General features: G+C 38.6%; 1 protein-coding gene across 4 annotated transcripts in view; it reads left to right on the top strand.

Annotated features, from left to right (window-relative positions):
• Positions 1–11,815, top strand: part of FAM133A (family with sequence similarity 133 member A) — a 54,414-nt gene extending 42,599 nt beyond the window's left edge. For all 4 annotated transcript variants that reach the window (XM_067722965.1, XM_067722962.1, XM_067722963.1 and 1 more), the window contains one exon: positions 8,835–11,815. In XM_067722965.1, the coding sequence (XP_067579066.1) occupies positions 8,938–9,687 (750 nt within the window). In that variant the 5' untranslated portion in view covers positions 8,835–8,937 and the 3' untranslated portion in view covers positions 9,688–11,815. The remainder of the gene's footprint in view (positions 1–8,834) is intronic.
• Positions 11,816–12,548: the final 733 nt, after the last annotated feature.

Raw genomic sequence — 12,548 nt, 5'->3', positions numbered from 1 at the left:
TTGCTAGTGTTTTGTTGAGGATTTTTGCATCTGTGTTCATCAGTGATATTGGCCTGTAGTTTTCTTCCTTTGTGACCTCTTTGGTTTTGGTATCAGAGTGATGGTGGCCTTGCAGAATGAGTTTGGGAGTGTTCCTCTCTCTGCCAAATTTTGGAAGAGTTTGAGAAGGATAGGTGTTAGCTCTTCTCTATGTTTGATAGATTTGCCTGTGAAGCCATTTGGTCCTGAGCTTTTGTTTGTTGGAAGATTGTTAATCACAGTTTCAATTTCAGTGCTTGTGATTGGTCTGCTTATATTGTCTATTTCTTCCTGGTTCAGTCTCAGAAGGTTGTGTTTTTCAAAGAATTTGTCCATTTCTTCCAGGTTGTCCATTTTATTGGCATATAGCTGCTTGTAGTAATCTCTTGTGATCCTTTGTATTTCTGCAGTGTCAGTTTTTACTTCTCCTTTTTCATTTCTAATTCTATTGATTTGAGTCGACTCCCTTTTTTTCTTGATAAGTCTGGCAGATGGTTTATCAATTTTATCTTCTCAAAGAACCAGCTTTTAATTTTATTGATCTTTGCTATTGTTTTCTTCATTTCTTTTTCAATTATTTCTGATCTGATCTTTATGATTCCTTTCCTTCTGCTAACTCGGGGGTTTTTTTTGTTCTTCTTTCTCTAATTACTTTAGGTGTAAGGTTAGGTTGTTTATTTGAGATGTTTCTTGTTCCTTAAGGTAGGATTGTATTGCTATAAACTTCCCTCTTAGAACTGCTTTTGCTGCATCCCATAGGTTTTTGGTCACCGTGTTTTCATTGTCATTTGTTTCTAGATATTTTTTGATTTCCTCTTTGATTTCTTCAGTGACATCTTCGTTGTTAAGTAGTGTGTTGTTTAGACTCTATGTGTTTGAATTTCTTACAGATTTTTCCTGTAATTGATATCTAGTCTCATAGCATTGTGGTCAGAAAAGATACTTGATATGATTTCAATTTTCCTAAATTTACCAAGGCTTGACTTGTGACCCAAGATATGATCTATCCTGGAGAATGTTCCATGAAGACTTGAGAAGAATGTGTATTCTGTTGTTTTTTTATGGAACGTCCTATAAATATCAATTAAGTCCATCTTGTTTAATGTATCTTTTAAAGATTGTGTTCCTTATTTATTTTCATTTTTGATGAGTTGTCCATTGGTGAAAGGGGGGTGTTAAAGTCCCCTGCTATGATTGTGTTACTGTCAATTTCCTCTTTTATGGCTGTTAGCATCTGCCTTATATATTGAGGTGCTCCTATGTTGGCTGCATAAATATTTACAATTGTTATATCTTCTTCTTGGACTGATCCCTTGATCTTTATGTAGTGTCCTTCTTTGTCTCTTGCAATAGTCTTTGTTTTAAAGTCTATTTTGTCTGATATGAGAATTGCTACTCCAGCTTTCTTTTGATTTCCATTTGCATGGAATATCTTTTTCCATCCCCTCACTTTCAGTCTGTATGTGTCCCTAGGTCTGAAGTGGGTCTCTTGTAGACAGCATATATATGGGTCTTGTTTTTGTATCCATTCAGGCAGTCTATGTCTTTTTGGTGGAGCATTTAATCCATTTACATTTAAGGTAATTATCAATATGTATGTTCCTATTCCCATTTTCTCAATTGTTTTTGGTTTATTATTGTAGGTCTTTTCCTTCTCTTGTGTTTCCTGCCTAGAGAAGTTTTTTTAGCATTTGTTGTAAAGCTGGTTTGGTGGTGCTGAATTCTCTTAGCTTTTGTTTGTCTGTAAAGGTTTTAATTTCTCTGTTGAATCTGAATGAGATCCTTGCTGGGTAGAGTAATCTTGCTTGTAGATTTTTCTCCTTCATCACTTTAAATATATCCAGCCACTCCCTTCTGGCTTGCAGAATTTATGCTGAAGGATCAGCTTTTAACTTTATGGGGATTCCCTTGTGTGTTATTTGTTGTTTTTCCCTTGCTGCTTTTAATATTTGTTCTTTGTATTTAATTTTTGATACTTTGGTTAATATGTGTCTTGGCGTATCTCTCCTTGGATTTATCCTCTATGGGACTCTGTGTGTTTCCTGGACTTGATTTACTATTTCCTTTCCCATATTAGGGAAGTTTTCAATTATAATCTCTTCAAATATTTTCTCAGTCCCTTTCTTTTTCTCTTCTTCTTCTGGGACCCCTATAATTCGAATGTTGGTGCATTTAATATTGTCCCAGAAGTCTCTGAGACTGTCCTCAATTCTTTTCTTTCATTTTTCTTTATTCTGCTTTGCAGTAGTGCTTTCCTCTATTTTATCTTCCAGGTCACTTATCCCTTCTTCTGCCTCAGTTATTCTGCTATTGATCCCTTCTAGAGAACTTTTAATTCCATATATTGTGTTGTTCATCACTGTTTGTTTGCTCTTTAGTTCTTCTAGGTCCTTGTTAAACTTTTCTTGTATTTTCTCCATTCTATTTCCAAGATTTTGGATCATCTTTACTATCATTACTCTGAATTGGTTTTCAGGTATACTGCCTATTTCCTCTTCATTTGTTAGGTCTGGTGGGTTTTTGCCTTGCTCCTTCATCTGCTGTGTGTTTCTTTGTCTTCTCATTTTGCTTAACTTACTGTGTTTGAGGTCTCCTTTTCGCAGGCTGCATGTTCATAGTTCTCGTTGTTTTTGGTGCCTGTCCCCAGTGGCTAAGGTTGGTTCAGTAGGTTGTGTAGAGTTCCTGGTGGAGCGGACTAGTGCCTGTGTTCTGGTGGATGAGGCTGGATCTTGTCTTTCTAGTGGGCAGGTCCACTTCTGGTGGTGTGTTTTGGGGTGTCTGTGGCCTTACTATGATTTCAGGCACCCTCTCTGCTAATGGATGGGTTTTTGTTCCTGTCTTGCTAGTTGTTTGGCATAGCATTTCCAGCACTGTAGCTTGCTGGTCTTTGGGTGAAGCTGGGTCTTGGTGTTGAGATGGAGATCTCTGGGAGATTTTCACCTTTTGATATTTCGTGGAGCTGGGAGGTCTTTTCTGGACCAGTGTCCTGAACTTGGCTCTCCCACCTCAGTGGCACAGCCCTGACACCTGGCTGGAGCACCAAGAGCCTGTCCTCCACATGGCTCAGAATAAAAGGGAGAAAGAAAAGAAAGAAAGAAGATAAAATAAAATAAAGTAAAATAAAATTTAAAGGTTATTAAAATAAAAGTTAAAAAGTAATTATTAAGAAAACAATTTTTTAAGTAATAATTTAAAAAATGGACAGACAGAACCCTAGGACAAATGGTAAAAGCAATGCTGTACAGACAAAATCACACAGAGCAGCATTCACATACACACTCACAAATAGAGAAAACGGAAAAAAAAAATATATATATCTTTGCTCCCAAAGTCCACCTCCTTAATTTGGGATGATTTGTTGTCTATTCAGGTATTCCACAGATGCAGGGTACATCAAGTTGATTGTGGAGCTTTAATCCGCTGCTCCTGAGGCTGCTGGGAGAAATTTCCCTTTCTCTTCTTTGTTCGCACAGCTCCCAGTGTTCAGCTTTGGATTTGGATCCACTTCTGTGTGTAGGTCACCTGAGGGCATCTGTTCTTCACTCAGACAGGCCGGGCTTAAAGGAGCCGCTGATTCGGGGTCTCTGTCTCTGTCAGGCCGTGGGGGAAGGAGGGGTACAGATGCGGGGCGAGCCTGCGGCAGCAGAGGCCAGCATGACGTTGCACCAGCCTGAGGCACGCCGTGCGTTCTCCCGGGAAGTTGTCCCTGGATCACGGGACCATGGCAGTGGCGGGCTGCACAGGCTCCTGGGAGGGGAGGTGTGGAGAGTGACCTGTGCTCACACCCAGGCTTCTTGGTGGCGGCAGCAGCAGCCTTAGTGTCTCATGCCCGTCTCTGAGGTCTGCACTGATAGCCGCGTCTCGCGCCCGTCTCTGGAGCTCCTGTAAGCGGCGCTCTTAATCCCCTCTCCTCGTTCACCAGGAAACAAAGAGGCAAGAAAAAGTCTCTTGTCTCTTCGGCTGCTCCAGACCTTTTCCCGGACTCCCTCCTGGCTAGCCGTGGTGCACTAACCCCCTGCAGGCTGTGTTCACGCCGCCAACCCCAGTCCTCTCCCTGCACTCCGACCGAAGCCCAAGCCTCAGCTCCCAGCCCCGCCTGCCCTGGCGGGTGAGCAGACAAGCCTCTCAGGCTGGTGAGTGCCGGTCGGCACCAATCCTCTGTGAGGGAATCTCTCCGCTTTGCCCTCCGCACCCCTGTGGCTGCACTCTCCTCCGTGGCTCTGAAGCTTCCCCCCTCCGCCACCCGCAGTCTCTGCCCACGAAAGGGCTTCCTAATGTGTGGAAACCTTTCCTCCTTCACAGCTCCCTCCCACTGGTGCAGGTCCCGTCCCTATTCTTTTGTGTGTGTTTTTTCTTTTTCTTTTTTTTTTTTTTTGCCCTACCCAGGTACGTGGGGAGTTTCTTGCCTTTTGGGTGGTCTGCCGTCTTCTGCCAGCGTTCAGTAGGTGTTCTGTAGGAGTTGTTCCACCTGTAGATGTACTTCTGGTGTATCTGTGGGGAGGAAGGTGATCTCCATGTCTTACTCTTCCACCATCTTGAAGCTCCTCCCTCTTTCCTGTCTTCTTAAAAGTCTTTCTATTTTACCTTGTCACCCTCTGAACATGTTCAAGTTTCTTCTTTGATAAAAACAAACAACAGTAAAAAATCATTTTTTTAAAATTCTTCATCCCTCATTATAGTTGCCCTCTTATCACTTTACTTTCCTTCTCAAGTGAGTCTATGTACCCTATGTCCCTACTTTCTCACCTCCCATTTAGTCTTTAACCCACTGTCATCTGGCTTCTGCCCTAATTAATTGAAATTGCATTAGCAATGGTTACTAATGATTTCTTTATAGCCAAATATAATAGACATTTTCAGATTTTATCTTACTTGACCTATCTGTTGCATTTAATATTGTTGTCCATAACACCTTTTATTCTGGACTTTTTTTTTTTTTTTTTTTGCAGTACGCAGGCTTCTCACTGTTGTGGCCTCTCCCGCCACGGAGCACAGGCTCTGGACATGCAGGCTCAGTGGCCATGGCTCACGGGCCCAGCCGCTCCGTGGCATGTGGGGTCTTCCCGGACTGGGGCACGAACCTGTGTCCCCTGCATCGGCAGGCGGACTCTCAACCACTGCACCACCAGGGAAGCCCTATTCTGGATTTTTTAAAGTTAAAGATAATACCTGCTCATTGTAAAAAATATAAATAGTATAGGGAAACTTACAAAAGGAAATAATGCCTCTCCACATGCAGAGATAACAAATGTTTACATTTGGTGAACTTTTCACTCAACAGTATGTTGTGGATGTAGTATTCCATTGTATACGTATACTATAATTGATATAACTTGTTTTTTATTGATGGATATTTAGGATTTTTCCTCAAATTTTAATGTTTAAAAGTTGCTCACATGAAATTCATGACCATAGTCCTTTGAGGATTATTGCCCTCACCTTGAAACTTTACTCTCCCCACTGTGTTTCTGTGACTCTAACTTTATTTTCTGATACTGGTCTAGCTCTTACCACTCTGGCTAATTTTCTGAAGCTTTACTTTCTCTGCCAGCCCCTTGTGTGTTGTTATTAAATTGGATCCAGTGCTCAAACCTTTTTTCATTTGAAATCTTCCCCAAGGTGATTTAATTTTCTCTCATGACTTTAGCCATCACTCAGTGACTGCCAATCCTATATCTCTAACTCAGGTCACATTCCAGAGTGCTAACACCCATACATCCAATTTCCTACATGTGGATTCACTCACATATTTCAAACTTTATGAATCCAATACTAAGCCCAGACCTTTTCTCAAAGTCTATGCCGTTTCCTATATTACCCAGTCACTGGCATTGCCTTGTATCTTGTCTCACAAGCCAGAACTTTAGCCTAGATTCCTTTATCTTCCTCACCCTTTGTATCTCACTGATCGTTAATTTTAGTAGCATCTCCTAAACATGTCTCTTGTATTTCCCCCTCTTTTCATTCATTATACCACTATTTTTAGTTCAGACTCATTTTATATCTGTATGAATACTTGAATGAATCTCATTGTCTTCAGCTGGTAAGAAATTGTCTCTTAAGCACTCAAGTGTGACCAAATCACTCTCTGGCTTAAAATAGTCCACACCTCCCCATTAGCTTCACTGTAAGTCCCATAGAATAAATCCCAACCTCAGCATCGCATCCAAATCCTTTGTGAATTGGTCTTTGCCTCTCTTTCTAGATGATGTCAGGACTAGGTCTCAAGGAACTGTAATTAGAATGGATTATGCTATTCTAAGTGTGCAGTAGCAGAAACAACCAGCAAGTTGAATATTAAATAAAGTCATTAAGGGCTTTTGATGATCAAGTCTGGGAAACAATGATATTTGACAACCTTTAGGGTAGCAGTAAGAATGAAAATGACAAAAATACCTAAGAGGAGCTGGGCAGAACTGAAGAGGAAGGAGAATAAGATAACACAACAAATCAAACCCAAGAAACTATTACCAAGAGTCACCGTAAAATCTGTGGCGTTGAGCTTATGATGAGTAGGTATGTTAGGGTGACTTAAAGGGTCAAAGTCAAGATGGAGACTGACAGAAAAATCTGTGATATGTCTGATTATCTTTCTCTTCAGACTTTGCTAGCTTCCTAACAAGTATAGGACAAAATCCAAGATGTTAAAATAACCTAAGAAAGGCTCTAGGATCAGGCTATTTACTTCCTATGCAGCCTTACCTCCTGCTGCTACCCTCTTGCACTTTAGGCTCCATCAACACTAAATACATGGTGCTCTTTCAGATTTCTCTGTTTTTTCACATATTGTTTCTTCTGCCTGGAGAATGTCTGTCATTTCCTCATTTCCCAGGTGAACTCCTATTTATCCTTCAAAATCCTATACTGACATCACCAACTACAGGAGGCTTCTGTGAATGCCCCTCTCTCACAGAGTTACCCCTGCATCAATCCATTCATTAGTTTGTTTATTATTGAGCAAATATTTATTGAGTACTTAGTGTGGGCCTGATGCCATGTTAGGTACTGGGAACACCATGGTGATAAGACAGATCAAACATGACCTTTACCCTTCTTAGCCTTATATTTAGCAATGAATACACACATGCATACACACACACACACACAAACACAGACATCCAAATAGTCAAATAAAAAAAATAATCCTCAATTTTCTAAGTGCTACGAATAAAAGAAACAAGGAACTGTGATGCAGAATAATGACTATAAGGGATAGATACAGAGGCAACATAATATAAGGTTGAGCCATGTGAAATTACTGGTATTTGACTTTTTTTCTGTATAATTGGTGATTTTATATAGTTCCACCTAATAATTTCCTTTCTGAGGAATTGACCTCTAAACTGAGGCATGAAGATGAGGTGGAACTGGCCATGGTGGCTAAGCTTGGAGCTTAACATGTTCCAGAAACCAAGAGAAGATTGGAAAAGATAGAATTAAGAAAAGAAGTGAATAACTCTCAATGAAGTGTAAGAGCGATAAGCAAGACAGATCATGCAGGATCTTTATAGGAGTGTGGATCTAATTCTCATTAAAATGTAAAGCCATTGGAGTATTTTAAGATCCTTCTGATTTCAGTGTGGGACTGGAATGGAAGAGAGTAAGAGTAAATATAGGGCTGTCAATTAAGAGGTTGAGGGACTTCTCTGGTGGCTCAGTGGTTAAGAATCCGCCTGCCAATGCAGGGGACACAGGTTCGATCCCTGGTCCGGGAAGATCCCACATGCCGCAGAGCAACTAAGCCCATGCACCACAACTACTGAGCCTGCGCTCTAGAGCCCGCAAGCCACAACTACTGAAGCCCACACACATAGAGCCTATGCTGTGCAAGAAGAGAAGCCACCGCAATGAGAAGCCCGCACACTGCAGCGATGAGTAGCCCTCACTCTCTGCAACTAGAGAAAGCCTGCGCACAGCAACGAAGACCCAACACAGCCATAAATAAATAAATAAATAAATAAATAAGAGGTTGATATAAGGAGGCAATATAATGTTGTGTTAGGTGTGCAGGGTTTGGCGACAGGCTGCCTTGATTTAAATCCTGGTTTTGCCATTTGCCATTTTTTATGTTACTTTATGCAAGTACTCATTACTCAAATTCTCTAAGCCTCAGTTTCTTCATCTGTGTAACAGGGATAATAATAGGATCAACTTCGTAGGGTTAGTCTGGAGGCTGAACGAGATAATCCACTGCACAACACTAAGCAGTCCCTGGCACATAATAAACAATAGATACTAGAGATTAATAGTCCAAATGAAAAATGACAGTACCTGGACTATGTTGATGACAATATATTTGGAGAAAAGTGAATGGACATGAGACGTATTGTTGTGGGGGTTTAAACAGCAGGATTTAGTATGAATTGGATGTGATAATTGAGGGAGAAGGATTTTTCAGGTATGACTCCTAGGTTTCTATCAAAGAGTAGAGTGGATTGTGCTGCACTCTACTAAAATGGAGAAGGTCTGCCTGGTATAGAATTTAGCTATAGAAATTCCTCTCTCTCTTTATACCATATAAGGCAGAAAGAAAGAAAAAAAAAGGTAATTATCATACAATATAAAAGGAAATAGTTATTAAAAAAATTTAGATAACAGAACCTTACATGAGATATAAAAAACACTTTATGTTATATTCATACCACAACATCTAAAACATGCAAAAATCTTGTGTGTATATTCTTTTTTCTCAAGGTCTAAGATTTTGGAAATTTTTCTACTGTACTATGTGATAGACAGTGACCAATTAAACTTATGTGCTTACTTTGTCTTATATTAAAGGTGTTTTGTAATCATTCCATCTGCTTCTCTCACAGAATGGAGCCCACTTGGTATACTAGCAGATGAAGAATTTAAGGAGGATGTCTATCTTTATTCTCTTTAGCAACTGAGAGTCGGCTCTGGGAACCATCAGGCACCATGGGGAAGCGGGACAATCGGGTGGCCTATATGAATCCTATAGCAATGGCCAGATGGAGGGGCCCATCTCAATCTGCAGGCCCCACAATACAAGATTATCTGAATCGACCAAGGCCCACCTGGGAAGAAGTGAAGAAACAATTAGAAAATAAAAAGAAAGGCTCCAAGGCATTAGCTGAATTTGAAGAAAAAATGAATGAGAATTGGAAGAAGGAACTAGAAAAAAGCAGAGAGAAATTATTAAGTGGAAATGAGAGCTCATCCAAAAAAAGAGAAAGAAAGAAAAAGAAAAAGAAGAAATCTTGTCAGTCTTCATCTTCTTCTACATCAAGCTCTGATTCTTCAAGCAGTTCTTCAGATTCTGAGGATGAGGAAAAGAAACAAGGAAAAAAGAGAAAGAAAAAGAAGAACCGTTCATACAAATCATCAGAAAGCTGTACATGTGAATCTGAATCAGAGAGCAAAGAATCTGTAAAAAAGAAAAAGAAATCAAAGGATGAAACAGGCAAAGAAAAGTATATTAGAAGTCTCAGCAAAAAAAGAAAGAAGACTTGTCCTGAGGGTAAACCTTTATCATCAGAGTCCTCATCAGAATCAGATTATGAAGAGGAGGTACAAGCAAAAAAGAAGAGAAGACGTGAAGAGCGAGAAAAAGCAATGGAAAAAGCAAAGAAGAAGAAGAAGAAACAGCACAAAAAACATAGTAAGAAGAAGAAAAAGAAGTCAGGTTCAAGTCACAAGTCCGGATAATATCAAGAAAAAAAGCAAGATTTCCCTATTGAAAAAAGCAAGGTGTAAAGGAAATTCAGCTGTGAATGTTAGGGCATATTTACCAAAATGCATGAGTTTCCCTGTGTTAGTAGAATTATTCCTGGACTTTGAGTTGCCAGTCAAATGCTACTGTGCCAGAAAGGGCCATAATTGTTGCCTGCAGCTTAAATGTAGGATTTTGGGTTTTTTTGTGTGTTCTTCCCTCCACTGGCTAATTCTTCTGAGAGCAAAACCGTGTTGTTATACTAGTGGTTAAAATGTTTGGAATTAAAGTAAAATGTTTTAGATGGTAAATAATTTTGACCAAACAGTGGATCTAATGTTAAAAGTATCGAATTTGGCTACATCTTTAAAATATAATCAGAAATATCCAGGTGACAATAGCTGACATTTTTGAAGCATGGACTTAACATTGTCTCAAAATACTTCCTTTTGAAGATGAAAAGTTTAGTTTAGTTTTCTTTTCTCCTTAATGAAATTTTGTTTACATGGGGAAAGGGTTTGTGGGGGAAAAAGAGTTTGCTCTCACTTTGGCGAGCTGAATAGTGTGCCTTTGATCCTTACACATCCTATTTTTGCCAGTGCAGCAGCCATTCTTTTATTACTTAGTAATGTATGCTGTTTCACATGAACAAGAAAGACAGCAATTTACAGTATATGTAAGGCCCCAGTTTTATGAAATTTACCTCCATTTTGACAGTACTGAATAGTATTTAGTGTTAGAGTGTTACACGATTTGAATTAACTTTGATACCCTTTGGAGGGGAATAATTTTAAATAGACCCTGGTATTTTTTGATTAATAAAGATTCTGAAATATTTTGCATGCTATATACTATTAAGTTTTGATTATCCAGAGATATTCTATATAACCAGTAATTCTTTTTTATATGATTTATGCTTAGGATACAAGTTTCAAGTTTGTAATTTCTTAATCTTACTATCTTAATTTCATGACTGTGTTTAATTGCACACTTGCCAAAATATTTAGCATGTAAAAAGAAGGTTTTTAAAAAATATTTAATGCCTTCATATTGAAGCTGGTTTACTGTAAGCAAGTTGAGTGCCAGACCTTTAGTACGCTGTATGTCTTGTTACATAAAACTACTGCCAAAATCTTAGCAACTATGCTGTTTAAAAATTTCTTGTCTTAAGCATTAATATTGAATTAAAATAGGAGTTAAATTTAGGAGATTATAATCTTTCTGTTTCACATTTTACTAACATTTGGAGTTCGTTGCCTTGTGTTTGTTGTTGAATCACATTTGCCACTATGCTGAAATAAGTTGAAATTTATTTTTACTCTACATTTTTTATATCAGAGTAATATGAATTATAAATTGATGTCTAACAAAAGCACCTGTTACAGAGGATGTGCTAATTGTAATGTCATATGTACAAAGTATTTTAGCATGAGGAGAGAATAAATAGCTATTTTTTTAAATAGCTGATTTCATGTCAGCTCCCTTGAATCACAAGTAAAATTATTATAAAGATAGAAAACATCTGGTAGATAAATAACATACTGGGTCCCCAAATTTTTGCAGTGCATACCCCGGAATCTCTCAGTAACATTCTTGGACCATTATAAATGTAATGCCTTGTTAGGTCACATTGAAGCTTCATAACTTTAGCTGTTTCCTAAAATATATGTCTATATGCTGATAAAAACTATTGCGTTTAAGAGATATTTTCTATCCATATAGAGTTTTTCAAAAATTGTTTTTCATTAAAATATGAAAAAAAAGCTTATATTATTTGTAGAATGTGGCAAAGACATTAACAGCTATCAAATATCTATGTGCCCCCATTCACTTCCCAGCCCCTTGTAGTTAGGCAATGCCATTACTTCTAGCAGAGGGATTACAGAGAGATTGTAAACAGAAGTGATGTGTCGTTTCAATACTGGAGCAGTAAAAAGTCCTGCGTGACCCTCCAGCTCTCTTTACCTGCCATGAGGACCTGAAAGCAGTGTCCTCCAAATAGTGTACCTACAAGATGGATGCAACCTGTATCTCTAAGTCGCTATTTGTAAGGGACCTGCCCTGGAGAGCTGATGCACTTACAGTGAATGTTCTGAGTGTGAGAAATAAACTGTTATGTGTTAAGCTACTGAGATTTTGGGTCTTTTTTATTACCACAGCAATCACCTATCCTACTCTAAATAGTAACATAGAACTCTAGAATGTCTGTTTCATTATTTACATAAAATAATTCACATATTTTCTATCACATCTTTGTGTAGTCGGCAGAATGATTCAGAGGTGATCACTTATGCCATAGCAGAAGTAAATGTTATTTAATAAAATAACATTGGTTTTTATGTAATGACTGAAGAAGAGGGTGGTCTAGCATGTTTCATACTTATCAGCAATGCTGACTGTCTAGGAAGTAAAATTACTTCATTATTCCTCTGATTATGGCCAAAACAATCTTCCAGTAAAGGTTTTAGGAAGGCAATTTTAAAAGCACTCATGGGAACTCAATAAAGAACAGGGATGCTATTCTTTAGATGTAAGTATAGACGATGGTAGAGAAAAGTGATATGGAAATATGTAAAGGACAATAGACTAAGTAGATATAGGTGAACATTTAATATGTAGCCTCCAGACTGAAAGCAAAATAACTTATCCTTTATGTGAAAAGCACTAAAGTTGTTATTAGTGATGTGCTTTATGTGATTCATAAGAATAGCTTTAGCCATAATATTCAACTAACTGTGGGAAGGGAAGCAGTGGGAAAGTCAATAAGAAAGTAGACAGGAGAGGGGGAAAATCGGTACAATCTAGATTAGGAATGTAATTGCAAGCACAAAAAGAAGAGTTTGAAAGATCTCAGGCT

This window comes from Pseudorca crassidens, chromosome X, assembly GCF_039906515.1.
Source record: "Pseudorca crassidens isolate mPseCra1 chromosome X, mPseCra1.hap1, whole genome shotgun sequence".
In the NCBI taxonomy this organism is placed as follows: Eukaryota; Metazoa; Chordata; class Mammalia; order Artiodactyla; family Delphinidae; genus Pseudorca; species Pseudorca crassidens.
This window is presented reverse-complemented; position numbering and strand designations above follow the sequence as displayed.